General features: G+C 53.2%; 12 protein-coding genes across 12 annotated transcripts; 6 read left to right on the top strand and 6 right to left on the bottom strand.

Annotated features, from left to right (window-relative positions):
• Nucleotides 1-2,479: 2,479 nt before the first annotated feature.
• On the bottom strand, nt 2,480-4,445 carry GLOTRDRAFT_139510 (uncharacterized protein). The gene is made up of 4 exons (XM_007869256.1): nt 4,162-4,445; nt 3,833-4,101; nt 2,873-3,769; nt 2,480-2,821 (listed from the first exon to the last, which is right to left on the bottom strand). Exons 1-4 carry the CDS (start codon nt 4,384-4,386, stop codon nt 2,539-2,541), a joined length of 1,674 nt encoding a protein of 557 aa, XP_007867447.1. The 5' UTR covers nt 4,387-4,445; the 3' UTR covers nt 2,480-2,538.
• Nucleotides 4,446-4,538: 93 nt separating this feature from the next.
• On the bottom strand, nt 4,539-6,188 carry GLOTRDRAFT_100483 (uncharacterized protein). Its single transcript, XM_007869468.1, has 4 exons — nt 6,049-6,188; nt 5,791-5,997; nt 4,797-5,736; nt 4,539-4,743 (listed from the first exon to the last, which is right to left on the bottom strand). Exons 1-4 carry the CDS (start codon nt 6,063-6,065, stop codon nt 4,630-4,632), a joined length of 1,278 nt encoding a protein of 425 aa, XP_007867659.1. The 5' UTR covers nt 6,066-6,188; the 3' UTR covers nt 4,539-4,629.
• Nucleotides 6,189-6,395: 207 nt separating this feature from the next.
• GLOTRDRAFT_78046 (TPR-like protein) lies at nt 6,396-7,823 on the top strand (the record flags this gene model as incomplete). Its single annotated transcript, XM_007869255.1, has 5 exons — nt 6,396-6,647; nt 6,712-6,971; nt 7,024-7,202; nt 7,255-7,514; nt 7,566-7,823. 5 exons carry the CDS (start codon nt 6,396-6,398, stop codon nt 7,740-7,742), a joined length of 1,128 nt encoding a protein of 375 aa, XP_007867446.1. The 3' UTR covers nt 7,743-7,823.
• A 242-nt stretch (nt 7,824-8,065) lies between these two features.
• GLOTRDRAFT_130494 (uncharacterized protein) lies at nt 8,066-9,432 on the top strand (the record flags this gene model as incomplete). The annotated part of the gene is made up of 6 exons (XM_007869471.1): nt 8,066-8,577; nt 8,633-9,000; nt 9,057-9,139; nt 9,192-9,224; nt 9,277-9,336; nt 9,385-9,432. The coding sequence occupies 6 exons, from the start codon at nt 8,066-8,068 to the stop codon at nt 9,430-9,432; spliced, it is 1,104 nt and encodes a 367-aa protein (XP_007867662.1).
• A 322-nt stretch (nt 9,433-9,754) lies between these two features.
• GLOTRDRAFT_130493 (uncharacterized protein) lies at nt 9,755-10,918 on the bottom strand (the record flags this gene model as incomplete). The annotated part of the gene is made up of 2 exons (XM_007869254.1): nt 9,755-10,057; nt 10,112-10,918. The coding sequence occupies 2 exons, from the start codon at nt 10,916-10,918 to the stop codon at nt 9,755-9,757; spliced, it is 1,110 nt and encodes a 369-aa protein (XP_007867445.1).
• Nucleotides 10,919-12,092: 1,174 nt separating this feature from the next.
• GLOTRDRAFT_106644 (uncharacterized protein) lies at nt 12,093-15,031 on the top strand (the record flags this gene model as incomplete). Its single annotated transcript, XM_007869470.1, has 10 exons — nt 12,093-12,259; nt 12,315-12,338; nt 12,456-12,640; nt 12,701-12,802; nt 12,860-13,041; nt 13,090-13,195; nt 13,251-13,309; nt 13,365-13,590; nt 13,649-14,597; nt 14,650-15,031. 10 exons carry the CDS (start codon nt 12,093-12,095, stop codon nt 15,029-15,031), a joined length of 2,382 nt encoding a protein of 793 aa, XP_007867661.1.
• An 82-nt stretch (nt 15,032-15,113) lies between these two features.
• Nucleotides 15,114-16,314, bottom strand: GLOTRDRAFT_44560 (ribonuclease HII; the record flags this gene model as incomplete). Its single annotated transcript, XM_007869061.1, has 6 exons — nt 15,114-15,228; nt 15,281-15,404; nt 15,453-15,705; nt 15,773-15,893; nt 15,946-16,039; nt 16,092-16,314. 6 exons carry the CDS (start codon nt 16,312-16,314, stop codon nt 15,114-15,116), a joined length of 930 nt encoding a protein of 309 aa, XP_007867252.1.
• A 380-nt stretch (nt 16,315-16,694) lies between these two features.
• On the top strand, nt 16,695-17,414 carry GLOTRDRAFT_43841 (acyl-CoA N-acyltransferase; the record flags this gene model as incomplete). The annotated part of the gene is made up of 1 exon (XM_007869000.1): nt 16,695-17,414. The coding sequence occupies one exon, from the start codon at nt 16,695-16,697 to the stop codon at nt 17,412-17,414; it is 720 nt and encodes a 239-aa protein (XP_007867191.1).
• Nucleotides 17,415-17,573: 159 nt separating this feature from the next.
• Nucleotides 17,574-18,327, bottom strand: GLOTRDRAFT_130489 (uncharacterized protein; the record flags this gene model as incomplete). Its single annotated transcript, XM_007869469.1, has 3 exons — nt 17,574-17,961; nt 18,010-18,089; nt 18,154-18,327. The coding sequence occupies 3 exons, from the start codon at nt 18,325-18,327 to the stop codon at nt 17,574-17,576; spliced, it is 642 nt and encodes a 213-aa protein (XP_007867660.1).
• A 299-nt stretch (nt 18,328-18,626) lies between these two features.
• On the top strand, nt 18,627-19,004 carry GLOTRDRAFT_10908 (uncharacterized protein; the record flags this gene model as incomplete). Its single annotated transcript, XM_007868968.1, has 1 exon — nt 18,627-19,004. A coding segment is annotated over one exon (378 nt), but the record flags the coding sequence as incomplete, so codon positions are not given.
• Nucleotides 19,005-21,266: 2,262 nt separating this feature from the next.
• GLOTRDRAFT_106639 (glycoside hydrolase family 13 protein) lies at nt 21,267-24,130 on the top strand (the record flags this gene model as incomplete). Its single annotated transcript, XM_007869253.1, has 20 exons — nt 21,267-21,317; nt 21,381-21,518; nt 21,570-21,599; nt 21,659-21,787; nt 21,847-21,942; nt 21,993-22,031; nt 22,083-22,119; nt 22,188-22,312; nt 22,373-22,435; nt 22,483-22,551; nt 22,632-22,666; nt 22,717-22,759; nt 22,811-22,953; nt 23,009-23,012; nt 23,072-23,098; nt 23,152-23,213; nt 23,264-23,473; nt 23,527-23,569; nt 23,629-23,743; nt 24,114-24,130. The coding sequence occupies 20 exons, from the start codon at nt 21,267-21,269 to the stop codon at nt 24,128-24,130; spliced, it is 1,476 nt and encodes a 491-aa protein (XP_007867444.1).
• A 53-nt stretch (nt 24,131-24,183) lies between these two features.
• On the bottom strand, nt 24,184-25,353 carry GLOTRDRAFT_130486 (uncharacterized protein; the record flags this gene model as incomplete). Its single annotated transcript, XM_007869472.1, has 7 exons — nt 24,184-24,316; nt 24,374-24,569; nt 24,634-24,711; nt 24,764-24,860; nt 24,920-24,986; nt 25,040-25,214; nt 25,263-25,353. 7 exons carry the CDS (start codon nt 25,351-25,353, stop codon nt 24,184-24,186), a joined length of 837 nt encoding a protein of 278 aa, XP_007867663.1.
• Between the last annotated feature and the right edge of the window lie 1,468 nt (nt 25,354-26,821).

Genomic DNA, 26,821 nt, shown 5'->3' with positions numbered 1-26,821 from the left:
TGCTTGCCTCATGGTCATGGATTTACGTTGATATGCACTGACACACAACAATCACCAAGGACCAAAGGAAATAAACCTAAACCCCGTGATATGGGTGAAGGCTGTCCGAGACAACTGAGGGGTATTTTAATAGTTCGAGGGGGAAAGGAGGAGTAAGACGACATAGGGTAGTCCGTAGGAAGACCTGGAAAAATAAAACAAAACCTTGACACCTGAAACAAACACTAATGGACGCTCCGGAGTATTTATCTCTGAAACGGCGCAAGCAAAGTCGCAAACCATGGAACCGAGTGTAGGTTCGGGCTCACGGGAGTAGAAGACGCTAGAAAGAGTTGCTCAATTTTGTTTCGCTATGTGAACCTCACCGGAACTAGTTAAATCGATGGCGGAGATATTTCTCTGGACGAGTCAGGCCTATTGGCAAAGCTAGGATCGGTTATAAGTCGCTAAGTTCAACGCTTTCAAACTTCTCGGGTCGCTGAGATCGTAACGTTAATTCTCTGAGATGGTGAAGTCGAAAACTTGTTTTTCTGTATGCTACTTTGTACAATTTATACTACAGGAATGGCTTTGCGACCGTCCAGAGATAAATAACAAATAAACACCGCTACCCACAGTATTGCTCAGCACTTTCCTCCGCTATACCATACACCATACGACTCTCTTGCACTCCCACTTGCTCTTTCCAGCCCCTATAGGTCGCCTCGATGCTCCGCCATCTGACCCAAGCGGTCCCATCACTCTGTGCGACACGCCGATCACGTGCTAATTACCTCCGGCCACTTGCTGACTGATGCTGACCTCATGGTGACTCGTATGCGTCTGCACCTTCGCTATCTTGACGGAAACGAGGGGGGAGTGAGTGCTGGAGGGTGGGCATGAGGACGACGCCCCTCGATAGAAGTGTCTGCGGGTCCCGGAGCTAATTCAGCTAGAAGTCGCGTTGGTTAAGTCATTCCGGAGCTTCGGTGCGCGGAGATAAATCACAGAATGGGTCCGTGTACGCCTCGAGGATGTTAGGAAGTCCAGAGCTAAATAGAAAAAAAGTCTTTTAGAGCCCATAGAAGCCTAGAGGCATGAGAGCGCTGTGTTGAATAAGCTCCGGGGGGGCTTGTATGATGTGCGGAGTCCGCGTTTTCGGGGGTCAGATGATCCTGAGGCTTATCAACGTCCGCAAGCTTGGTCATTTGACAGGGACGAAGGAGGGGAAGCATTGGAAGCTGGGGATGAGGATGGCTCACTGCAAGACAGGTGTCAATGGCTGCGGGAGTTAATTCTTTGCAAAAATCCTGAGTCACTCCAGAGTGTCTGAGCACGTGCCTTGCGTGTTGCACAGCCAGATGGTAAGGTTTAGGGCAGGTCCTGACACATCAAAAGCATACTTTGGGAGCTAGGGTAGTATAAAATGTGTAAAGTAAAAATAAGTCACTGTCTCAGTGTATCACAGTTAGAATCTCAGTGACCTTCAGAAGTTCAAAGCAAATTATGATCAGCCCTAGCTTTGCCAATAGGCCTGACTCGTCCAATTAATTATCTCCATGTCCAGATATTATCTCCAGCAAGTGCATATCAAAGAAAATAACAAGTGTCTTTAGGAGAGTCCTACCCCGTGCGCATGATCCCTTGATTGCTGTCAGTGCAGTGTTGTCTATCAGGCAACCTTCAGAGATAAATATGTTGAAATAATCCTGGCAAACATAGATTGAGCACGCTTGCCCCAGGTGGTCGGTTGCCCAAAGGGCAATCGCGTACCATACAAAGAGCAGATACAGCGACTATCTATGAGTTCCGCATAAATATTCACCCACTACAGCCGCCTATAGCGGTGCCGTCCTATTGCGCGCGAGCTCGCAAGCTCAACCATAACCCTGAAATTCCAACAAAATACTCTGTAGCATTGTGTAGTTGTTTGTTGCAGGCTTCAAGGTTTTATTTTTATTATTCTAGGTCTTCCTATGGACACCCCCATGTCATCTTACTCCTCCCCTCCCCCTTGAACTCTCTTATTACCCTTCAGTCGCCTTAGACCGCCTCCACCCATACTGCTGGGTGTGTTTGGTTGTGTTCCCTTGGTCTTAGGGGTTGTTGCGTGTTAGTGCATATCGCCGGTCATGTGATCAGTCACCTTCAGTGCCGACCGCAGCCAAAGAGCTGATGGAATTCTCCAGTTTCCTTTGGATAAGGGTAATCAAGATCTGGCACATAATTTCTTGAGAAACAGGTCAAATGAGATTATCACATCAAATTCTCAAAGGATTCACAATTCTCTGCATATGCAGCATATCATACCTTGACCTTTTCACTGGATCATCACAAAATCTGGTTTGGCCATGTACCACACAACCTTTTGCTAGGCCCAAAAGAGTGCAACTCCCAAAGTGTTAGAAGGAGGTGGATTCTGACCAAATTATTCCCTAGTCTGAGCAAAATATCACCTGACTGGAGCAGTAGAAAACAAGAGTAGCTGTTGCTAGTGATGGACCTGGAGGTACACTTAATTCCAACAAAACCATATTATACAAGCCCTAAGATAAAGTACTATGACTGTGTCACCCCATCCTCCCGAACCTTCCTCTTCTTCCGACGCTCTATGTTCCATCGCTCGAACTCCTCCTTGAGCTTGCCAACTCTCACCTGATTTTGGGGATGCGCCGACCCTGTCATCAGCATAGCAATTTTTCCATACTGGTGGATACCGTCATCTCCTTTCATTTCTCGCTCGGCCTTAGTGGGCGAGCATTCCGCGGTCTGAGGAGTTTCAGCTCGCGACTGCCAGAAAGAGATGGCAGCCTGCGGGTCATACCCGGCATGAGCTAGTAATCTGAGCTGAGTGAGTTAGGGAAAGCGAGATAAAATGAATGGAAGAACGGACCGAACGGAGACAACATCCGCTTCGATCTCCTGTTTCATGCTGTTGCAGTACTCCCCAAGCCTCGCCAGGTCTCCGCTGCCCACTTTGCCTATTCGAGCAACAGCGTCATTGACGAAGGGTCCAAAAAACATCGTGAAGGGAAAGAGGAGAGTCCTAGCGACGTCGGCGAGCATGGAGGACACGCCTGGGATGACGACGTTGCTGGAAGACAGTGTCTCGAGATGATGGGAGAGAATGAGATGAGCTAGTTCATGGGACAACAGCACGGCGAGTTCCGTGGTGGCCTCGGCTGTGGGTATGGGATGCGGCGGGGGAGGGGGAGAGAACAGAGCGGAAAACAGATTGCGTAGAAACGAAGTCCCGAAGGAGGAAGCTTGGGGAAGAGCTCTTAGAGGGGGGTGCTTAGCTAGAACCTCGTCCAGGAATCCCGAGTAGACGACGATGCCACCAGCACCGTCGGGCCCAAACCCGTACGAGAACGCGTTTGACGAGCCTGGCTTGTCGACGACAATCAAGGAATAAGGCGGACCAGGTACAGCATGCGGAACAGGCGGCGCCTTGCCGTCTACCATGGTATCGTAGAACATTCTGACGTACTCGGCTCCTCTTGGCCGGGGGCGAAGGGGATAGTCGGCAGGAGGGGGGAAGGGCTTGTCGTCGCTGCCGCGTTCAAGCCAGGATGGATTCAGGGCGTGCTCGTTGCTCAAGGCCGGCACCGTCTGTTCAAGATGGCGGAGCGTGCTCCTGACCCACTCGTATCGCCAGTCGTCCGGCGACAGCAGGGTAGGTGGGCTCTCCTGCGACAGAATCTCGCCCACGGCGTGATACCATCCACTGCCTGCAAGCTGGGCAGAGATCTCGTCCTCTTCTTCGGGTGAAAGGAGGATCAGCCGCCATCTGGGTGCGCAGATGATAAGATATACGGTTACCGGGCACACGGGGACGAATGGAGATACTCACCTGCCTGTAAGAGGCGTCCTCTCCAAACTCGCCAAGATGGCTGCCCAGAAAACGGCTATCGGTGCGAAGACGAGGAGACGGAAGATGAGCGTCGCATTGCGCATCCGCTTGAGCACCATCTCCTTGCGCTCCTCGAGCCCCGGCCTGCCATCCATGCGCGCGGCGGCTTTGAGGAATCTCCGTGACTTGTGGTTTTTGATAACGATGAAGGGGACGAACGTTAGGGCGACGCGGGCGAGCGTCTGCGCGGCCTGGATAGCAGTCGAGGCCTGTAGACTCGAATCATGTTAGGCTTGGTTGTGGCTAAGGTGTGGGCAGATCGGACCGACCTTTAACGCTCCGAGGAGGGCCAGCACGGGCAGACCTTGGTTCGTGCGAGTCGCATGGAAATGTCGGAATGAGTGCGGGTGGTCCTTGGAGGCTCGTCCTGCGAGAGCGTCAGCCTGCCGGCGGACAGCGCGGGTCGGTACGGCAGAGAACGAATGGAGCGGGCGGGCGCTGGGTGCGTGGGCGGCGTGCTGTACGCGAGAGCTGCGAGAGAGCGAGCGCAACATCGCACATTGTACGAGAGGGGCCGTCGCCGTTGTCCGTCCTAAAGTCGCTGCAGCCGCGCTCATCACGCAGCGGACCCGAGTCCCGCGACTTGCCGTCTGATATACGAGTCACTCCTGTTCTGCGCCGTTCCCTGCGCAGCTGCCCCGCATGTTCTTCTTAATACACTACTCCACCGCCTGCTTTGTAATTATTCGACGGCACCGTATGATACAGCTGCAAGGCATCAGAGCGAGATACACAGACTACGAGATGAACGTCGCTTCGTTATACATCTTCCCCCCCACAGTGATGCCTTCCGACAACCCCGGCAAGACGGAATCGGGCCCCTTGACCACCAGCTGCGCGTCGTTCAGCCACTGGATCGACATCGTTAGTCGCCGTGGAATCATGGCACACATGCTCGACCCACCTGGTAGATATACGGTTTCGTCCCCGCAACATAGTTGACCACTGTCTTCAGGACATAGGGGATCTCCGCCAGCACGTCTACCTTCTCGACCAACCCCTTGTAGTTGCTCGGTTCGCCGAGGGGTACCTGCAGAGTGGCATCCACCGCACCCTCACTGCCTGGCACGACTGATGGACCTCCCCAGCGATATACTATCTCCGTCGGCGCGTCGTAGCCAGTATCCGGGTCGTGAACAGGGTTTAAATGTACCGCTCGTGACATGACGCCCGCACCCTCTGGGACCGCCTCGTCGGGCCACTTCGTCTCCCCCGTCACAAGGACCAGCTTGCCCCCAAGAACCAGCGAACCGACGCTAACGGTAACAAACCCGGACCCAGCTCCCTTTCGGCCGTAAGCATCCGTGGTGGTGAAATCCATCAGGATCGCGCTGACGCCGCCGTGCTCCTCGCTCTGGAAATTGGCAAAGTTCCAGCGAGAGGCCACGAGGTTGGGTCGCATGCCCTGGATGGCATGCACGAACATACCCGGACCTTGGATCGGGGTAGCCTGGCCCTTGTGGATGATGTGCCCCGAGCCCATATCGCGCGGCCAGAAGCGGTGGATGACATATCCCTCAGGCTTCTCGGGGTCCACACCAAAGTACGAGTAGCCGCCCTTGGGGCCCTTCCCGACCTTGAAGCCAGGAACGGATGCAGGACGCTTGACCTCCAGAGATATTTGGAGATCGTCGGACAGATTCGCGTTGATCGTGTAGCTCTCGGGATACTCAGAGTCAGTGTGGGACTTGTGGGTGATCGTGAACTGGTCAGACTTGCTCGACCGCTTGTCAAGACCAGGAGGGGGAGACACGAAGTTGGAGACATTGACGGATCTCCATAGCTTCTCCTTTGTATTCGGGTTGAAGATCTTGCTCGTGAGCTGGATCGTAGGATACCAAACGCTGCGTGGCGATGAGCCCTCAATGATCTAAGTGCATGGGGGCGGAGGGACTTACCCCACGCTTGAGTGAATGACCTGGACCATCACGCTCGTGCCATCTTCCAGTGTGTTATACCACGTCTGGGTCTCCGTCACGAAACCGCTCGCCGTGCAGAGCCATTCCGTGTCCGTTGGCTCGAGCTCACCAAACAACTCCGACGGAGGTACCCTCGAGGATACCGGATGGAAGTTGGGCGCGTTTGGATCGCTCGTCGCGCCTGACCTGGAAAGCAGTTATAATGTGCCGTCATCACAAGCCCGTCGCACAGCTCACCAGAGAGAGGAGAACATGGTGGATGGGTAAGGAGAGAGACGAGGAGGGAGTGCTCGAGGCGTGAAACAGACCCCGCACGTAATGAGACTTCCTTTTCAGGAGCCGCCTATTTACGTCTGAGCACGGCGCTCTTGCACTCAGCACCATTACGCCTGCATTGCGGCTAAGTACGTCTCATACAACGAGAAATTGGCGGTGTGCAGAGTACTCATACAATCCGAGACTTTATCCCGGGAGTCCAATCAGCAGAGACACACATACTTACCTAGAGTGCCTACAGATTCTGTGACAGTCACGAGTCACATCCGACATTTTGTCCTTGCCCGTGCACTTGCAATGCACTTGCCATGGGCCGCTCGCGCACGAAATCCAAAAAGACAAGTTCGTCTCTAGCAAAAAGCGAGTCCGAACAGTCGAAGCCAGCACCTTCAGTACCCGCTCTTCTTGAGAAAGCTCGCGAACTCGTTGTTCAATGCGACTATGACCTTGCCCGGCGATTTATCGAGCGAATACTCGAAGCCGAGCCCGCCCATGTCGAGGCCAAGGAGATGATCGGCGTCGTCCAGCTGGAGACGGGAGATCTCGACGCTGCAAAACAAGTGCGTCCTCGGTCCAAGCACACGCACCTGATAAGCGCTTACTGAACAAGATCCTCCTTACTAGACATTCACCTCCTTGCTGACCTTGGCGGATCCGCCTCCGCCATCAGCACATCTGTACCTCGCACAACTCAGCGACGATGACCCCCATTTGGCCTTGCAGCATTATCAGTCCGCTGTCGACATCCTCATGGGTCAGCTGAAGGGCAAGGAGCGCGCTGTTGATCCCAACGTCGGGAAAGACGAACGCACGCTCAAGGGCACGGCCGTCCAGGCTCTCATCAGCATGGTGGAAATATGGATGGATCCTTCCTATGATTTATGGTGCGCCCGGCTATTTTATCCCTGCTGACATACAGCTGACAGCGTCCTCAAGTGATGCTCCTGAGGCAGAGCAGACCTGCGAGAACCTTTTAGACCTCGCGCTACAAATTGACCCCGACAATGCAGAGGCATTACAGACCCTTGCGTCTGTTAGGCTATCGCAGCAGCGTCCGGACGAGGCCAAAGAAATGCTGGAGAGGGCATGGGCGAAGTGGAAGGATCTCGAGCTAGGTATGTCCTGTGCCCCTCGCTCCGGCAACGGGACCAATGCAGGCTTTTGTAGACGACGAAACGATGCCGTCCATTGAGACTCGTCTATCGCTTGTAAAGCTCCTTCTTGAGCTATCCTTGTTCAAACCTGCGCTGGAAGTGTTGCAAGGCATTATAGCTACGGACGACGAGTCGGTAGACGCGTGGTACCTGGAAGGATGGTGCTTCTTCCTCATGGCAGAGCAGGCTCGCGAGAGCGGTGCGGATATTGAAGGGCTTGGCTGGATGGACCTGGCAAAAGACGCGCGAGACTGCCTTGAGATGTGCCAAATGGTGTGTGGGTCGTGATGATTGAGCCTCGCGCTGACTTACCCTTCTCCTCAGCTGCACGCGAGCGAGGGAAATCCTGACGTGCCCATGTTAGCGCATGTAAAAGAGCTGATAGACAAATTGCAGGCTTTGGGTGTAGAACCCTCGGAGGAGGGACCGGAGGATGACGACGACGGCTGGGAGGACGTTGACGGCAGTGACGATGAGGACGGCGATGTCGAAATGAGCTAGGGGCCGTTCAAGTTGTTGGCTTGCTTTGTACCTACTACACATCTATCCCTCGCACATATCTTCAGAACCTCTGGCTCGAACATATCTCGACGAGGCCAAATGTGCCGACGGCAATTCCATCGGATAATTCTCACGCCTCGCGTCTGCCGAACTTCCAACGAGTTCGTCCGGCCCTACCTCTACGTCCGCCTTTATTTTCCCCTCCGTCTTGCGGCAGGTAAAGTCCAGGATATTACAAGCGGAATGGTATGGTCGAGTTGCTGTGAACTATACTCGAGCGAATGCTCTAACATGTATTTGCCTAGGCAGGTTTACTCCCTCGAATGCCAGGCCGGTGCGGCTTAGCAGCCCTCTTTGGGCAGAGCGCAGGTCCCCTCAGACTGGCCACACATTCGCGTCGATGGCTAACGTCCTCGGCGGGGCAGTCATCGCCCAGCGAACAAACTCCCAAGCCATACCGTAAAGCAGCTGCAACGCCGCTTCGTCGGACCGCTTCTGCATCTCTCCCGATCCGTTCGAACCCCACACCGACACGGAGTGATATCCAGCCCATTTTCACGCTCGCGACTGCAGAGCGCTACTTGTTCTCCCGGTTGCGGGGACGCCTCCCCGCGGCCTCCCAGCTCTTGCACGAATCGTACTGGGTGCCCAAGTGGGGGTCCGGTGGCAAGGAAGGTGAAGTGTTCGTCTTCGAGAACGGCAGCTTCGTGTGTTGGGGTCTTGGAGAGGAGGATGCGCGGAAGTTTGCCAGCGAGGTGATAACCAGGGGCACGGAGATCGGGCACCTCAGGGAGGCGGAGACAGAGGAGCTGGACTTTGTGATGGATCCTACAGAGTGGGCTGGGCAGCATCTTGCATACGGAATTGTCTGACGTGTTGTTCCATTCCAGACAGACGCGGCTTCAGGGAGATCTGATTATCTTGGGTGATAGTCCGCCTTTGAGCTCTGCGCAGTCACTACCGGAGAACCTTCCGCCATCTGCTTTACCCGCGGAGACACTGCTTGCCCGCTATGCTTTCTCGCAGGCGCTGTCACGCTCTACGGCTTTGTCGGCACTCGAGGTTGCTCTCGACGATTACTTGTCATCTGTCGCCGCCCTCCCCCATTCACTGGAAACCACAGGGAAACCTGGACTTGGGCGCACGGCCTTAATTAAGAAGCTTGGTCGATTGATGAAGTTCCGGCAAGGGCTCAATCTTAATCGCTCCAACTTCTCCGACACGCCCGATTTCTACTGGGCCGAACCTGTACTGGAAGGTAGTGACACTCCTCTTGGTGTTTCGCTGAACGTATTGACTGCATCCCTTATTTAGGTTATTTCAAGAGGCTCAGTGACGCTTTGGAAGTAAAGACTCGCACCAGCTCAGTCAACGACAAGATCACGTATGCAGCTGAGGTGCGGCTTACTGTATTATACGTGAGACGGTGCTAAAGTTTGCTTTGTTCAGGTACAATCTGTTCTTCGGCAACTGCTGACTGAGGTAGGTTATCGCTTCTTCTACCCTTTTTGTGGCCTGACCGCAATCTTCTCAGTCTACGGCCCATCGGATGGAACTCGTCATCATTGCTCTCATCGCCGTCGAAGTTGTAGTGGTGCGTGCGATAATCCCGTTGTGAAGACTCTTTCTCACCCGTCCTCAGGCCCTTATTCGAGATGGGCCCGAACTCTGGCACATGATCGTCAGCTAAGCTGCCTTGGTCGGTCAATGCTGCGAAGTCGCCGTCATCGCTACGTCCAGGATCCGACTTAACGGGTGCTGGTCCTTATCGAGAAGCGTGTATCAAAGCCGCGCAAACGTAGAGGTAGACTTGTAGATGCATATCGTCCCTACTCTAAATCATCCATAGCGTACTTCACTCAATTAATGCCTCATGCGTTCATACGAGGGCCACAGAACATAAGGCACTGCACAATTGTTGACATCTGGTGTCTTCAACGGAGTCCCTCGTCGCAGCATGAATGTTCAATGTTCATCGCGGGAAACCTGGGATGTACCAGACGATCATGTGGCTAAACCACTTTACGCCAATAATCCCTGAATGCACGCCCATCTGGAATCTGGGCAATCTGACGCTCGTCCAACACTGTGTCCTTGAATTCGTACCACCAATAATGGCTAACCTCCTGGGAACCGGCCGCGGTAACCTTCAGTCCTAGCTCAAGCAAGCGAACTGAAGGAAGTGCTTCAGCGATTTGGAACGCGAAGTTGTGGCGGAACTCTTCATCATGCATCTGGGCCAATCGAACGCCGACTTCAATATTGAGGGATAGATACGACGCTTGCAGCCCCGACAAAGCGACTGGCATCCCCCGCTTCAATTTGGAGTGAGTCGGAGGGACTCATTACGACTGGCCACTTGTACTCACCAAAGTCTCCATAGCTGCAACCACTGTCGCTGCAGAGGGTATCTGCCAACCAACTGGCTCCAATCTCATATCGACGAAACGAACTCGAGGAATACTCTCAATGGTTCGACTAATGAAGTCCATGGTCGGTGTCGTGGTCATCACGAAAGACAGGGAGATCGGGGAAGTGGCCCGGAACACGGAGAGCAATCGCTCATCCTCCGTAGCTCTAGACGGAGTTGGGTAGATGAATGGTCGTGGGTCGCGAACTATTTCTAAACATTTCACGGGACAAGACACACCGAGATCATGGAGGGCCTCTGCGTCCCCCCGTAAGGCATGTAGCGAATGCCAAGTACACTTGCTCCGCGCGGATTCTGGGCTCGTTGGGACGGAGTCTCCGAAGCCGTGATGTACGGTGAGCTTGCGAATGCTTGGAAAGGCGCGAGAGAGGTCGCAGATAGGCAACCACGGGCCATGCAGAACCAAGCTGGTGACAGAGGGTAAGTGCAACTGTTCTGGCAATAGCACCGTCAGGGATGTGTGAATCCTCATGACTTCGGGAGTCGCCCGCAAGGCTTGAATTGCGGGCAGGCGAGATGCATCCGTCCCGAAATGCACGTTAACCTCCCGAAGGTAACGCATTCGCTTCAAGGTCTCCATAGTAAGGTCATCCTGCATATGGAATGTCACAGTTGATAGGTGGACGCAGTGATTCACAAGAGCTTCAGGAATCCTGGGTTCTTCCGTGAACAATATAGCGCTGTCGACGAGGTCTATCTCCCGTAAATTTGTTGCGTGTTCAAGCAAAAGCGCGAGCCCGGCCATCGAGGACGCGCTAAGAGACGGGATCTCTGTGGCGACTTCCCCGTCGTCTGTGTCGGCTGTGATAATTGGAGAACGACGTGCGCTTACCCGACTGGGTATGCGCAGTGTTCGAAGGTAAGCGCATCGACAGTATGATTTTGCCGACATAAATTCACAGAAATTCGCCACTTTTCGGTCCAAATTGGCCATATCCGACGCCTCTAAGCAGACGTACGATGCGAGGACCGGAATAGCGAGTTGGTGAACACTTCTGCAGGTGGTAGAAAGACGAGAAAGATCACTTTTGGATAAGCTCTGGAGAATAGTCTTCTGGATGTCATAGCTGAGGTTCAGAAGTGTGGCAACCATGACGGACCGAAGTCGTCTCATTGCTGGGGTGTTTGTGAACACTATGAACTTGAAGAATTGTCAACGATATCGATTCCCGTTGGATTCAGAAACGTGCGACGTGGGCAAGACTGACGCGGCAGTGAGCAGACTCACCCGGGATGACATCCATCAAGCTGTACGGTAGAGTCGCGCGGAGCGCAGCGGGGGGGCACCGCACAGGGTATTACATCTGCCAGGATAAAGCCCGCTTGCTCTGCTGGGACGAGTAGCACAAGGGGCAGCCTCAAGGCTGTACCTCTTGCAGTGCGCTCCAACGACCCGTGACTATATGCGTTCATCGTTTACCCAAGCCCTGGCCAGCGAGGACGTAGTATTGCTCATGTTACTCAGTATCAAGCGCGAGAAATTTTGAGAACTGGATCCTTGAAGGAGGCTCTTCTGTCAGGCTTGCCCCTCGTTCATTCCAGAACGTGGCTGATTTCCTGCGGTACCCCGGGGTGAATCAAATTAAATGAGGCAGGCCCGTGGAGTGAAAATAAAGGAAAAGGGCTTCACAAAATAGAAATCACAGCGGGGGTATAGCGCTTGAGGTGGTTTCTTCTTTCTTCAGGTTGCAATTGTTTCAATTCTCAAGTTGCTTGTAAGTATCCCAGCGAGAGTATTCGCGAATTCGCGATCGCACTTCTTGTGGGCGAAAAGTCCCGCCACAAAGTGCAAATAGCTCCAATCAGGGCACTCGGTGGCGCTCATTCGCGCTCATTACAGAGCTTTGGTTCTGAACGCTTCAGTCTCCTGGACGCCTTCCCGTCTGTCAATCCGCTTTTAGTTCATCCTCTCGCCCAGTATGTCGATGGAAGAGAGCATTAGCTTGGAGGAGACCAATAAGATTCGTATTTCTCTTGGTCTCAAACCTCTCACAGACGACAAGGCTCCGGCAGACGACAAGGAGAAGCAGGCTCATGACAACTATGCCAGAGCCAGAGAGCAGGAAGCGAAGGAGAAGGAGAAGAAGTACGCTGCTGCCATGGTGTCACTTGGTTTCTTGCTGAAGTATCCTGCGTTATAGGGCGATCCAGGATCGCATAGCAAAGTGAGTAGATGTTTCCGGTCTTGCATACCTCGCATTACTTCCAAATCCCCGTTCCTTGGGCATGCAGGCCCTTGTACAAGATAACTCTGTTCCTTGCTCATACCCGTATCCTCGCAGGGTGAGAAACAGGCGCGAACTTCACGCGTCTCTGAGTGGGGCCACCCTTGGTGACGCCGACAAAGATGTAGACGACACCCTCAAATGGATTAAGAGGGCTAAGAAGCGAGAGAAAGAGCTTGCGAAGAAGAGACAGGAGGAACTAGAGAATATGGATAAGATGTTCCAGGCCGAATATACCGAGAGTAGGCAGCCATTCAGTCCAGCAGCGTAGCTCGGAGTCTTTCTCATACTCTTTTCTGTAGGGGATCTTGAGGGCCTGAAGGTCAGCCATAACTTCGAGGACATGGACGAAGGAGAAGCGAAGATACTTACGCTGAAAGACAGTCGGATCCTTGATAACGAAGGTGTGCCATTTCCGAATGCAAATTAGCGTGGAATGGCCCGCTCATTGCCTCCTGCAGAGGATGAGCTGCAGAATGTGGAGATGGCAGAGGAGGATCGGCGTAAGAAGAACCAGGAGATGAAGATCAAGCGTCGTGATTACACGGGATATGATGACGATGAATTCGAACCGGGTAATGCAGGGGCTAAGCGGGCCATACTAGCGAAGTACGACGAGGTGCTGGAGGGACCGAAGGAACAGGTATGTTTCTTCACTTGCTCCTTTTACCCACGACTAACGCTCGCGCAGTCATTTCGGCTCGGGGCAACAGCACTTACTTCTGAAGGCAAGCAGGCGGTGAGCCAAGAGACCGCTGCTGCTGTCAAAAAATCGTTGTTATCCATAGACTATGCTAGTGAGTTTATTTGTGACAGCCTGGCGCCACTTTACTGACACTTGTGCCTTTTCAGAAAATTTGGAGACCGCTGACTATCTCAAGGAAGGTGATGTTGGTTTCAAGAAGCCTAAGGCAACTATGTTTCGCTCGTATATCAACTTCGTAGCTAATGAGTTCATGTCTTCAGACAAAGAAAAAGCGGCCAAGCAGGCGAGTAGAGCAGGATCCTGAGATTCGTCCTGTCCAAGATGATAATCAGATGGAAATCGATGAGAAATCAGTAGCCCCTCGAGCTCGCAACCTAGATGCCAACTTCGTTGACGATGACGAGCTGCAGTCTGCTCTCGCTCGTTCACGGCGAGCCAAAATCAAGAAAGCCAAGAAGTTGACTCCTGAAGAAATTGCTCAGAAGAGTGCGTCTGCCTAATTCATGGGTTGTGGGCAAGTCTGCTGACATGCGACATGCTTAAGTCGCCCAGGAACGTGCACGTGAAGAGGCTGAGAGGGGTCAAGATGTCATCAAAGTTGAGGACGATGACGAAGGGGATGAGGATGGCGGTCTTACGATTGACGACACATCTGAGTTCGTTCGCTCTATAAATTTCGACCCCGACGCTGCCAAGAAGGAACCTGCAGTCAAGAGAGAGACTTCAGAAGTGCCGGTATCCAGAGCCAAGTCCGAAGCACGTTCAGATGTAGCCATGGGCGATGTAGACGACCCAATGGAAGAGCTCGAGGCGGGAGAAGTCAGGGTTAAGGACGAGGACGAGGAAGATGAGGAGGCTATGCTTCACGACATCGAGAACGCCCTCCGAGAAACGGAAGAAGAGGAGAAGAAGAAAGCAGCGGCTCAGGCGCCTGAAGTCGACATTGGGACTTCCTCGGAACCTACCTTCAGTGGAGGGATGGCGTCTACTCTTAACATCCTCCGTCAGCAAGGTATTCTTGCCGCTCCCAAGGCTGACATTATTGAAAGAGAGAGGGTCCAGAGGCAAAGGGACTTATGGTTGGCTGAGCAGCGCCGGCGTCTGGCTGAACGGGAACTCGAACGTCTCAAGGCACGTGGTGCTCCTAAAGACCAGGCGACTCGCGAATACGAGAATCGTCTGCGCGAGCAACAGGAGGCACGGGAACAGCTGGAAATGTACAAGAACTACAAGCCGGACGTCAACATCGTCTACTATGACGAGTTTGGTCGCGAGATGTCTGTGAAGGAGGCTTGGAAAGCCTTGTCTCACAAGTTCCACGGCAAAGGGTCTGGCAAAATGAAGACGGAGAAACGACTGAAAAAGATCGCTGAGGAGAAAAAGAAGGAGGCGATGGCGAGTGGGGACACTCCCCTCAGCATGAACCGGGCGTTCCAGATGCGGCAAGAGAAGACGGGGCAAGCGCACTTTGTGCTGTCGGTTGGCAATAGAGGGTATGTTCAGGGTGGTATCTCGTGTTATTGCTGATAGTAAATGTGCTTCTAGTGCTGTGCCGCAAGCCGAAGCCTTCCTGGACACGGCACAGCTCTCCAAAGGGAAGACCGAGAAGCAGAAGGCTAAGAGAAAGGAGAAAGAAAGCAAGACCGCTGCGCACCAGGAACAAGGCTTTATCACATTACCTGCTCCTACGTCTAATGGAGCGAGCCCGGCGCCGATCACACCTGTGATTGCCTCCGGTGCGGCGAGCACTCACGCCGACTCACCTGCGCCCAAACCAGGCTTTAGGAGTATCGCGCCGGCGTCCACACCTATGGATGCTGCTGATGGCAAGGTGAACGGCTCGGGGGAGCGTATGAAGGTGGCATTGTCGTTGAAGAGGAAAGCTGGCGACGAGCTCAGGGATTCTCCGCAACCGAAGAAACGGTAGAGTTGTAGATCTCTGTCTACATTATCGTTATACTGTACATTGCTGATATCGTCTACATGAGGGAGCGGCGAGGCTACGGATATCATAGCATGCCAATGCTTCTAATGCACAAATCCTTAGCCGCTGTGCATCGGCCTTGATCTCGAGGCGTGCCGCTTTCGAATGCTTTGATGAGTGAATCCTCACCCTCATCGATCCTACACGATGCGCCTCTGAATACAGGCAGAATATGGCTTCACTGTTACTCACCATTTGACGGAATGCGCTGCTTTATCCAGAGCCACCTTGATAGTACCCCAGGAGAACCGAGCTATCGAAGGGTAACCAAAAGTCGGCTCTAAGTTTGCTTCCAACCACTTCTTGGTGTTGGGATCTACCTCACGTTTGACGTTGAACTGATATTCCGTGACAAACAACATACCTGACGGATACCCGCTCCCAAACGCTGTTAAGGCATCGTCCTTTTCGGTGCCCTCTTGGCTGTTGCAGTGCTCTTCTTCGAATATCCAGCCCTCTATCCATGCATCTCTATTCACCTTCGCTGCGATGCTCGCAGCGCCTACTATTCTATATAGTGAATCTGCTTTCTTGGCCACAGTGATCTCGATGCCCGGAAATAAGGATGACAGATATGCTTGGTATGTTACGGGGTTGCCCAGGGTATCCACGTATATCTTCAAGTCGGTGATTAATACGTCAGGGATGTCTGGAGTATACTCCTCGCAGACTCTGACATCGCACCTCAGACAATTGGAGTCCTCGCTGTAGTACTTCACGTATCAGAAGAATCGTCGCTTCTTCCGACTGTTTATTCAGGTTTATTGGTGGCTTGCGCAGCATTCCACTCGAAATAGCCTGTGGACTGGATTAAACGTAGTGTCTGAGACCGTATCGATGCAAGTAGTCCAACACACCATATGACTCTAACCGACCAACCCAAAAAGTCAGGTGCACCGCTTAGCGTCTCAAGCAGAGATCTCCTCGTCTCTGCAGTAAGTGTCTTCGAATCTGGAGCAACGTCAGCACATAGCCTGTGATCGCCTGTTTACGCAACACTCACCTGCAAAGGCCATCTCTTCAAGATCATCTTTGCGTGACGATGCGCAGTATGCAACGCCATACACCAGGGGGCCGAGCGTCGGGCCTCGGCCCGCTTCATCGACGCCCAGGATGTACGGGCCAGCTACTGTGGGTGTGGGCGAATGGTACGTGTAAGATGTAGCGAGAGGACCATCTGCTCCAGGAATCAGACGAGCGGTCTGTTTTTCTGGGTTTTGGGCCATTGTGAGGTGCGCTGTGATGGGAGCAGCTGACACCAGTTAATGGTCGCGACGCGTTCGCGTTATTTGCGTTTATTTGTAGTAGGATTGTGCGTGCTCTGCCACCGTCTTCGTGTCATCGCAGTTTGTGACTCATCGAGTGGCACCGAGCACCTGCTGCTCGGGGAAACATTGAGCTGTATTTGCATATTCTATACAGTACAAATACAGCCGCTGTTCTTGACCTAAAACTGACCGCCTCGCTTCACAGTTGCAATAGGAGAAGATTCACAACTGATGTAGGTACTAAGTGATTGTGGACGGTGCATGCTCATGGAAATACTCATGCAGCGCACACCCAGACCATGGCAGAGACATTCATCAATACATACAAGCCAACGAAAATGCTACCCGATCCCACCTGGGGGACGTCACCATACGACGTAAACTTCGCTTTTCCAGTGCTGCCGGACATAATGGAAAATGAGAAGATCAGATTAACCCCCTTCATTCCGAGACTACATGCCGAAATGTATTGGAAGGAAGCTGATCCCTCGATACACCCGCAGCTCTACGACCATCTCCCCTGGAATTGGCAGAAAATCGATGACTTCCTCTCCCTAGTAGAACGCATCCGACTCGACCCCATGTGGATCCTGTTCGCCATCATCGACAAAACGGGGCCCGGTGATCTGCAGGGCGGCAGCTTAGCGGGCATTATAGGCGTGATACGGGCAGAGCCCCACAACCTCGTGGCCGAAATCGGCGCCATACTCGTTTTCCCGGCCTTCCAGCGCTCGCACGTTGCGAAGAATGCTATCGGCCTCTGCATGATGTATTGTCTCGAGTTGCCCACGGCGTCGCCTGCAGGCCTTGGTCTGAGGCGGGTGAAATGGACCACATCGCCGGCTAATTTAGCATCAGCCAAGGCAGCCGAGGGGATGGGTATGAAGTTGGAGGGAAGGAATAGGTGGGCGAGGATATACCCGGCAGGTACAGCAGGCACGCAGCTGCGCCCAGGAGATCCTCGACCGGGCATTGAGATGTTAAGCTACGCGATATGTTGGGATGACTGGGAGGAAGGTGGGAGGGATAGAGTGAAGGAAAAAATGGACAGGATATGATGCATGCAGGACCCTCCGTTAGCCTGCGAAAGCGGACAGGTATTCTTGCAGGGGCGATCTCGCGTATCACGTACGAGGATCAACGTCTACTATCTGTTGAGCGGTTTAATACATGGACAAAACAAGTGAACCTACGTGGATACCTTGGGCCACATTCTACTAATTACCGTGAAAGCCAGGATAACTATCATCCGCCATATTACCCCTTGTCATCCTGCGCCGGTCAGGGGAAAAGTTATCGGCAGGATAACCCATCTTGACTGGCGACCCTGCATCCCCGTAGTATTGGTTGGAAGGGGCCGAGGTGTACGGGCTGGCAGGGTAAGCACCTTGTCGAGAGGACATCGCAGGAGACATAGGCACGTTGTATCCATATTGCCCAGAGCTTGCCTGGCGCTGCATCGAGGGCGAACGTGCGAGCATGTCGGGTGGGTGCATGGAAGCATCACGGTCTGCGGAATCTTCATCTTTCGGTAGTTGCTTATTGACGGTTTCGAGTAGAGGACTGGGATCATAATAAAGTTCCGATCCCTCGTCAACAAGAAATCTGTATCATAGCTTAAGTAGTAGCCTTAACACGGGCAAGGAGACGCACTGTTGGGTGCCACAGTCCCACTGAGGACCACGCTCAGCGCGGGCAGTAATCAGGAGGGAATTCCACTCGGAAGCACTTTCCTAATGACGGAGACAATAGAGATCTTAGCCGCAAGTCCCTATCGCATCTTAGCCTCCAACTCACGACAGCGAGAGCCAGCGCACTCGACTGCTCCAAAGCTGTCTGGCGAACATCAACTCTGGCGCCCTGCTCTGCCGCCAACGTTTGTACTTGCGACGTCAGAGCAGGACCAATTCTCTGCGAATTGTGCCTCGGGACTCGGACTTTGATGGCTCTGGGGGGTTTTCCAGGAGACATCGGCAATGAGTGGAAAGCAGTACAGCCTAGGGAGCAGTGCAGTGGCGGCAGCTCGAGGTTGGCAGCAGTTTGAGGAGGAACGACGGCACGTGCTTCCGACGCGTTTCGGCAGCGCGTCTCTAATTTATGTATCTGTTCGAATCACCAGTTCCTTGACATGCGACACCTCTCAACTGCGACAGGAAACCATTTACAAAGTTATAGCCACATCCGCGCACCCTCGTTGTACAGCTTGTATGTCGCAGCCTAGGAAGGGTCCTGTGCCTTTACGGGCCACAACCTCTTCGGCTCCTGATGAAGCTCTGGCTGCCTCTCAGCAGGCCCACATCCAGGAACTCGTGCAGCTAAACCGGACTCTCGAACAGACGAACAAGCGACTCCAGCAGGATATCGCGCGGGAACAAGCACGGACTAAGGAAGCTATTCAGCAGATCCAACTCAAATGGCAGACCGAACGCAAGGAATGGCACCAAGGCTGCGAGAGTGTGCAGGCCTGTCATCGGATTGTGCATCTCCGGACGGTGCTGGACCTGGAGAGGGAGAGGTCGCAGGTGTTGGAAGAGAGGGATCTTGCACGTCGGGAGAAGAGCGCGAGGCTGCAGCGGGATTATCGGCTCACCCTCTTTCAGGCCAAAGAAGCGGAACTGGAGGACGAGATTCTACGACTTCAAGACGAAGTCACGAATGTCCAAGCGGAAGCGGAAGCTTCTCTACAATCACAGACAGCCAAGCACCAAATTGCTTTAGCGAAGTTGCAAGAGCGGGTGGCTGCCTTGGAGGTTGAACTCAGTGAGCGCTCGGAACAGCTCGAAGACGTGCAATCTACCAAGCAGAAACTCGAGGTTCGTCCTTTTTGCTACACGATACTCTATCTCCGACATACACCTAAAAGATACATGCCATTAACAGGGTGAACTGTCGGACCTGCGCAGCGAGAACGAGCGACTTAAAGCCTCGTCGTCGTCGGGCTCTGCCCAGACTGAACGGTTGACTCTGCAGCTTGAGGGACTCAAAACCAGCAACACAGAGCTGGAACGCGCCAACGAGGACCTCAAACGGACTAACGGTGAGCTGCAGAGGCAAGTTGCTAGGTGGCAAGATCTGGAAAAGAGGGCCAACGAAGACATAGAGTCCCAGCGGCAGAAGCGTGTTGAAATGGAGGTGCGCGTGCGGGAATCGGAGCGCAGGCTCGAAGAGGCGGAGAGTAAAGTACAAGAGCTGACGGAGCGGTTGGAGAGGTCTAAGCAGAAGGTAGAGAGATTCAAAGCAGTTTGGGAGGAACATACAGTGCGCTCTACACATTCACGTTCTGAGTCTGCGCACGCCTACTTATGTGGCTCCTTTTATAGAAAGCAACTGAGGAAGCACAGGAAGAAGCTGAGGAAAAGCAGAAAGAAGCGGACGATCTCAAGCGACATCTGCAGAAAGCGCGGAAGGAAGTGGAGGAATTGACCTCAGAACTCCAGAAATTTCGGTCGGAGGTCTCGAAACCCAAGGTAGCGGCACGCCCACGTAGTGTAGAGCATATTGACTGACTTTACTTTCACAGACAAGGGCAACGCCATCACAATCACCGGGTAGTGCCCCGCTGGAGGAGCATGTCGAACCCTCTGATGATGAGGACGAAGTGGTTGAGGCCGAACCCCCTCGCTCACAGCCGTCCCCGACGCGACCCAAGCCTAAACCTGCGTATGGCAAACGTGGCGCCGCACTTTCCAATGACGATACTGCTGAGCAATCTGACAGCGCAGGCAGGAGCAAGAAGACTGCGGCACAGAATAAAGCCAAGGGTAAAGGGCAGGAGGCTGCGGGTCCTGCGACGCGGCGGAAGAAGGTCGCTTCGCCTACCGAGGAGAGCGATGCTGTGGAAATCGTTGAAAAGGCGAATAATGCCAAAGGCAAGTCGAAGGGCAAAGCCAAGGCCACCAATAACCGGAAGGCGGCGAAGAAAAAGACTCAGATGGAGGAAGAAGGAAGTGAGGCAGAGGAGGAACCTCAGCCTCAAACGAAGAAACGTGCCAAACCTGCGCCGAAGGCCACAGAAAGCAAGAAACCTCCCAAACGTATTATTGTTGCTGACGACAGTGACGCCGAAGAGGAGGAGGCACCTCAGAAGAAGAAGAAACGTAAGATCGCTATATTTCCTTCTGCCCAAGCTGCATCTTTTCCCTGGCAAGACTTGAATCTGGTGGGTGTTATCTATCCGTCTATCCTTCGTCTTACGGTGAAGGCTATGCTAGGGCGACGGAGGACTGAATATCCCGACGGAATTGTCACCTGTGAAGGAGACAGACAATGTCCCACCGCGCTCATTCTTCAGCGGCAGAAGTGCATCTGGCCTGAATCTGCGACGATGACATGGTCTAGCTTGGTTCAGCTTATATTAATTATCATAAACATGAATTTACCACTCGGAACGACGCCCGCGATGACATGCCCTGGAAACAGCCAGACAACTGCAAAACATACACTCCGAGGCACCTTCAAGATATATATATTAGATCGCTTTCGACAACAGTGAACAGTACGGTAGAGACTAGCTGTGGCCACAACATGAAACTCCATTGCAACGTAGACAGGCGTGAACGGAGCGATTAAGGAGGCTGCTTCGTTCTTGACCACCACTAATAAATGTTACGAACATATCTGCACTCCATAGCCGGACAAGACGTCGGCAGGGAGTACAACAGTACGATGGTGGTCTGGTAAACGGTGAAGAGCGTACGGCAGCGAGCAAATTTATAGCTGTTGTCCGTGCTTGCACCTGTTTGGTATCAGTGGCAGAAGTATTATTGGTCGGCCAAACTTGCACTTCGACAGTGCAGTCTTCGCTTTTCAGCCTACCTCCCTGCAACAGCGCAATGGAGGTCTTAAATCGAGTTCTTGACTGGCTTTGGAGCTGGTTTGAACCGCCATGGTCGTCGCCAGCATTGCATGGGATGAATCTAGGCCCTGACGCGGACTCCGAAGATAATCAGAATCCTCTCATGGTTAGGATCGGGAATACCATCTATATAAGGAGCATGAATGAATTGATTATTGAATTCTTTCAGATTCAATTCTTTACATGGGATAGTAAACATACCCACATGAGCTGGTGGGAGCACTTCCAGACACAGGTACCCGCGCTTCAGGAGCTCGGGGTAACGCAAGTCTGGCTCCCCCCTCCCAATAAAGCTATGGACAGTAAAGTCAACATCTCGCATTTAGCATGATTAAACGACGCGACTGATACACCTTAGCGTGGAAGAGGCTATGATGCCTATGATTTGGTAGGAGCAGACTCCACCCACTGCTTGAGTTATGAAGCTGCTCATTAAAACTGATGCAGTGGGACCTTGGTGAATTCCCGCAAAAGGGCTCCACGTCAACCCGGTGGGGAACAAAGGATCAGCTACTCAGCGCGATAGCTAGTGCACGAGAACACAAGATAGACGTTCTCGTAGATGCTGTCTTGAATGTGATCAACGTATTCTTGCCCTATTTTACAGACCCTCCTGACTATTCGTTTTACTGCAGCACAAAATGGGTGCCGACAGGAGCGAACGCTTCGTGGCGGTACCGGTTGCACCTGACAACCGCCTGAAAGACATTGGACCTCCCCGAGAGATTGAGGCATGTTGGAATTCTTCATACTATGGAAAACGAGACTGACGTAGTCAAAGGCGTGGACTGCATTCGACTTCCCTGGTCGAGGGGACAAGGTGAGTGCTCTCCAATGAATCATAAAACGGCCCCGGTCCCCATAGACGCAGTATAGCAGCATGCGATGGACCCATGAGCACTTTACAGGTCGGCCCTTTAAATCATTCCTAGATGACCTGCGGCCTGGCATACCTACGCCTAACCGTTTTATACAGGAATAGACTGGGACCACCTTACTAAGAATAATGCCGTATATCGTATCCCGACTGACCGTCGGAAGGGCTGGTCGCACTTAGTCGATAATGAACTCGGGAACTATGACTATCTTATGGGCGCTGATGTTAGTTCAGTTTATCTAATGTGATGCGTGACGAGCTCATACTGAAATCCTGTCTCACAGATAGATCATAACCATCCAGAGGTCCGCGAGGATATCTTTGCATGGGGCCCTTGGGTGTTAGATGTGTGTCTCCATGCACATTCTTTCGAGTTGACCTTAACGCGGTATAGACCACAGGCGCCGCTGGATTCCGATTAGACGCCATAAAGCACATCGACCGGGGTTTTCTCTTAGAATTCGTGAGTCTCAGCATCCCGTGTCGACAACCCCCCTGACCAAAGAGCAGCTTCTGACAATGAGGCGCCGCCCTGGTCGAGAGAGAATGTTTGCCGTCGCTGAGTACTGGTCCGCTAAGTTCGTCGTTCCGGCTTCCTGTCTTATACCGATGTTGATCCACTACGCAGCATAAAGTTGATACTGCCGTATATCAAAGCCTTCCAAGGACAGGTAAGTCATACAGCACGAATTTGACCAGCAGTGCAGACCGTTATCCTAAAGGTCGCGTTCTTTGACGTGCCCCTGCACGGCAACTTTCACCGTGCGAGCCACTTAGGCCACCAGTATGACCTCCGCACAATTTTCGACAATAGTATTGTGAAGTACAGGCCAGGGGACGCCGTGACATTTGTCGATAATCACGAGTAGGCCAATCTCCCGAGTTTGTCCTTCCTGCATCCTACTCACTTCGCGACGCAGCACGGTAAAGCCTTTACCGCATTCACATTAAATGCGATTTCATCTGACATCGTCGTTTCTCAGCAAATAGGACAGTCACTGGAAAGTTGGGTAAGTGTCTTTCCCTCCATGCGTTCCCCGTTTGCATCCCTGATCTAAACCAGGTCGGCGACAATTTCAAACTGCAAGCCTACGCGCTCATCCTCCTGCACACTGGCGGCCATCCGTAAGTCCTCTCACCTTCTGCTGCTACCACACTCCCATCACGGTGAACAGGTGCGTATTCTACGGGGACCTCTACCCAAACACCGAATGTTACAACAAGCACATCGCCTTGAAGCTCGCTTTCCTCATGCGAGCGCGGAAGGTGTATGCCTACGGATCCTGCATCGACTACTTCAAGTCCAGGAACTGCATAGGGTTCGTCAGGACGGGAGATAAGCAGCACGACGGTTGCGCCGTTGTGCTTTCCAATGCGCAGTTGGGGTAGGCACTTGCGCACGTAAAAGCTATGTGCGATTTCTGACTCTGCAAAACAGGACACACGATGCGATCCCTGGGGTGAGGATGAACGTCGGCGTGGTACGTCTGCTTTTGCAGCCTCTGTCCAAGGTAACGCGAAGTGCTGACCCGCTTTGTAGCACAATGCCGGCCTGACGTTCGTGTCGTACCTGGTCGACGGAAAACTGGTCCCGATTGATGCGGAGGGCTGGGGTCTGTTCCCTTGCCCGAAGGACGTAGAAGTATGGGTCAAACGCACCTAACAGAGACCACGGAACGCCTCTACCATATTTACTCACTTACAAGCTCCTTGGATAATCGCTCGATCATAATAACGACAGCCAAGATAACATGTGTTAGGCAAATCCAATCGTAACCAATTCGTGGACTCGTGAGGACGTTGTATATATACATACAATGTTCTACAGCCCCGAAAAAACAATCGAGACAAATTCAAGACGCTGTATGCATCATAGCAGCGAGACGCAGAGCAGGGAATCGCGGAGGGAGCGGGGCACCCCAAAGGGAGGTAACACGGGGATTAAAGTGTATGGTACTTGTTGAACGGATGAAACGATCGGAGAAACTAGTCGGACGATAGTGGTATACTGAAGTCCATACTCAGGCGATGGAGAACAATAGAAGAGGAACAACTAGATGTCCTGAAGTCCGTTGAATGCTATCGCGGTGAGATCTTAAGCGACAATGGCGGCAACAAGGGCACCGGCCAGACCAGCAACGCCGATCTGAGCAACACGGGCCGCGGACGCACTGCTGTTGCTGGTGGTGGTGGCGGGTGCGGAGCTGGTGGAAGAGCCCGTCGAACGGCTGGTTCTTAAAACGAAGTCAAGGTCTTGTTATAGGCTAAGAACCAGGGTAACTTACGATCCACTGGGCGACGTAGTAGAGTGGGTAGCAGCTGAGCCGGTGGTAGTGCCAGTCGCAGTCGTGGACCCAGACGCAGCACTCGTTGACGAGCCGCTGGTGGCTGTACCAGACGAAGATGTGGCACTCGAACTAGAGCTGCCAGAGGAAGTCGCGCTAGACGCACCTGAGCTTCCGTTCAGACAGCTCGTATCAGCTGGGGAGGGGGAGGGGGAGGGGAAGTCAGGGCGTGCTCGGAGCTGTGATGTCCATATGCTTACTTCCGCTGAGGACAGTGAAGGGAGCAGACTGGACGGTCTGACCCGAGGAGTCACGGAGTGTGAGGCCAAGGGAAGTGCCTGTTGATAATCGTCAAAACTCGCAAGGACGGAAAATTGAGGGGAAACCAACCGGCAGGCTGGGTCACAGTCCAGGTGTAGGAGGTACCCTGCTGTTCGCCAAGGTTAACAAGAGCGGGAGCACTGGGCTGACCACCGGGGAGAATGCTCTACTCAGGCGACGGTCAGTCAAGACAAGGAACACGATATATGCGCAATCCGCACGAACCAGATAGTACGGCGGGGTTCCACCGGTCCAGGTGAAGAGGATGGGCTCGCAAACAACAACGTTGGACCTGGATCATCGAAAGTGAGCGTGCTGCGGGGAAGGCTGTCTGGTGTGACGTACGGAGTGTTGATCATGAAATTCTGGCCGACGACGCCGGCGACAGCAGAGGCAAGAGCAAGGCCAGCGAGGAACTTCATGGTTGCGGTTGTGGACGGCGTCGAGAACACGGACGGACGGGCGAGCGAGCTAGCGTGGGCAGCGGGGGGAAAGCTGGTGGGCGACGTCGTTCGATGGCCTATTTATTCTGCGGCCCCGACTGCTTCCGTGTTTGGCCGCGCCAAACAGCGACTGCGTTCCTGGAACTTGCCAGACTCCCGCTCATCGGCCTCCTCGTCCTCCTCGACGCTGTCCCCGCCGTCCTCGCCGTCCGACATGGTGGCAGAGACCATTGCGCTGGATACTCTCCCAACAATCCCGACTTTGCGTGCTCTGGCGTCCTTTGCTCGTCGCCCCCCAGTCTCCGACAACTGCAAATTGCTATCTGCGCCCACGTGGCGCGATATTCTGGGCGACGACTTGGACGATATCCGCTCTGGAAGCGACGAGAACTGGTAATCTCGTTACATCACTCGGCTCGTTCCCTACGTACAATCAGTTGTCATTCTGCAGCGCTTCCTGCAACGTGCAGTCCGTGTTGCGGACGTCGCTCATGATCGTCATACCTATCTCCCCGGCTGGTTTGTTCAGCGACCTCTCTCAAGGTACCTGGCCGGCTACGCCTTGGACGCCCCCCCCTCCCCCCAACGCGTCAGGCAGGCGTATTTAATCATGAGGCAACATCTTCGACGGCGTTCATCTCGCCTCACACAATTCACGCCTCTCAGCATCCCTCTAGGTGGCCTGGCTTTTGCTTCTTCCACCAACGACCCTGCGTCGTCCCTATTCTTAGTGTCGTACTCCGTCCCGGCACATTCTCCGACCCATCCCCGCGTCCTTCATATTCCCCGGATCAAAAGGTTCATGACGCAAGGAGATGTCTATCATTAGTCTGCGTCCCATGGGCGACTCCGAGTCGTGAGTAGATCCCGTATGGAGTTGACAGTTACACAGGTCGCATTCTCGCATCGAGAAAAGACGCGGTCCTTTAGCCAACATAACCGGCAGAATGTCGGCCTTGATTACCTTGCCTTCTGCAGCGGATGCAGCAGGCCCGGATAATGTCATCTTTGACGCGTTCCGCGGTAGTCAATCACTGGTATTTTACAGGATGCCCCATGTGAGGACAGAAACACAGTATACGCAGTCATTTTGGGTGCTCTTAAATACTACTGCAATATCCTGTCGTAAAACCCAAACTGTTTGGGTGTTTGACATTGGTGTGGCTCTCGTTCAATCATTGACTGCCCGAGTGACGTCCAGTCCGCAGTTAGGTTGGCGATGCAGGTGCTCTGCGGAGTACGCATGCAATGTGTAGTATACGGCAGGCTCCTAAACCACCGTCCTTAGCGTTCTCGCTCCTCCTTTACTAGGGCGCACGTGCAATGTTATGTAATACAAATCTATTTCTAATTTATTACCGGATACAGAACGAACAGAGGAGAACGCTATAGGACGGCTGGAAGAAATCGTCTCCCCGAGATCACCGAGTATGACTAAGCATTCCGAAAGCGGTAGCGGCTGAGGCCTTCCACCAGCAGTCGACGGGATGTAGTACAAGCAGTGGCACGCATACCTATGGAATTTGAAGCACATTCTATTTGTATATAATGCACCAATGGTCTGACATAGACAAAAGCAAATACAAGCATTGACAGTGTCACTGAGGGCTGAACATTGGGTTCACAAGCCATGATAAATTCCTCTGAGGGACAATAGTTCACGGGGGGTGTGTACACTGGGGGG

This window comes from Gloeophyllum trabeum (assembly GCF_000344685.1).
Source record: "Gloeophyllum trabeum ATCC 11539 unplaced genomic scaffold GLOTRscaffold_00009, whole genome shotgun sequence".
Classification (NCBI taxonomy): Eukaryota; Fungi; Basidiomycota; class Agaricomycetes; order Gloeophyllales; family Gloeophyllaceae; genus Gloeophyllum; species Gloeophyllum trabeum.
This window is presented reverse-complemented; position numbering and strand designations above follow the sequence as displayed.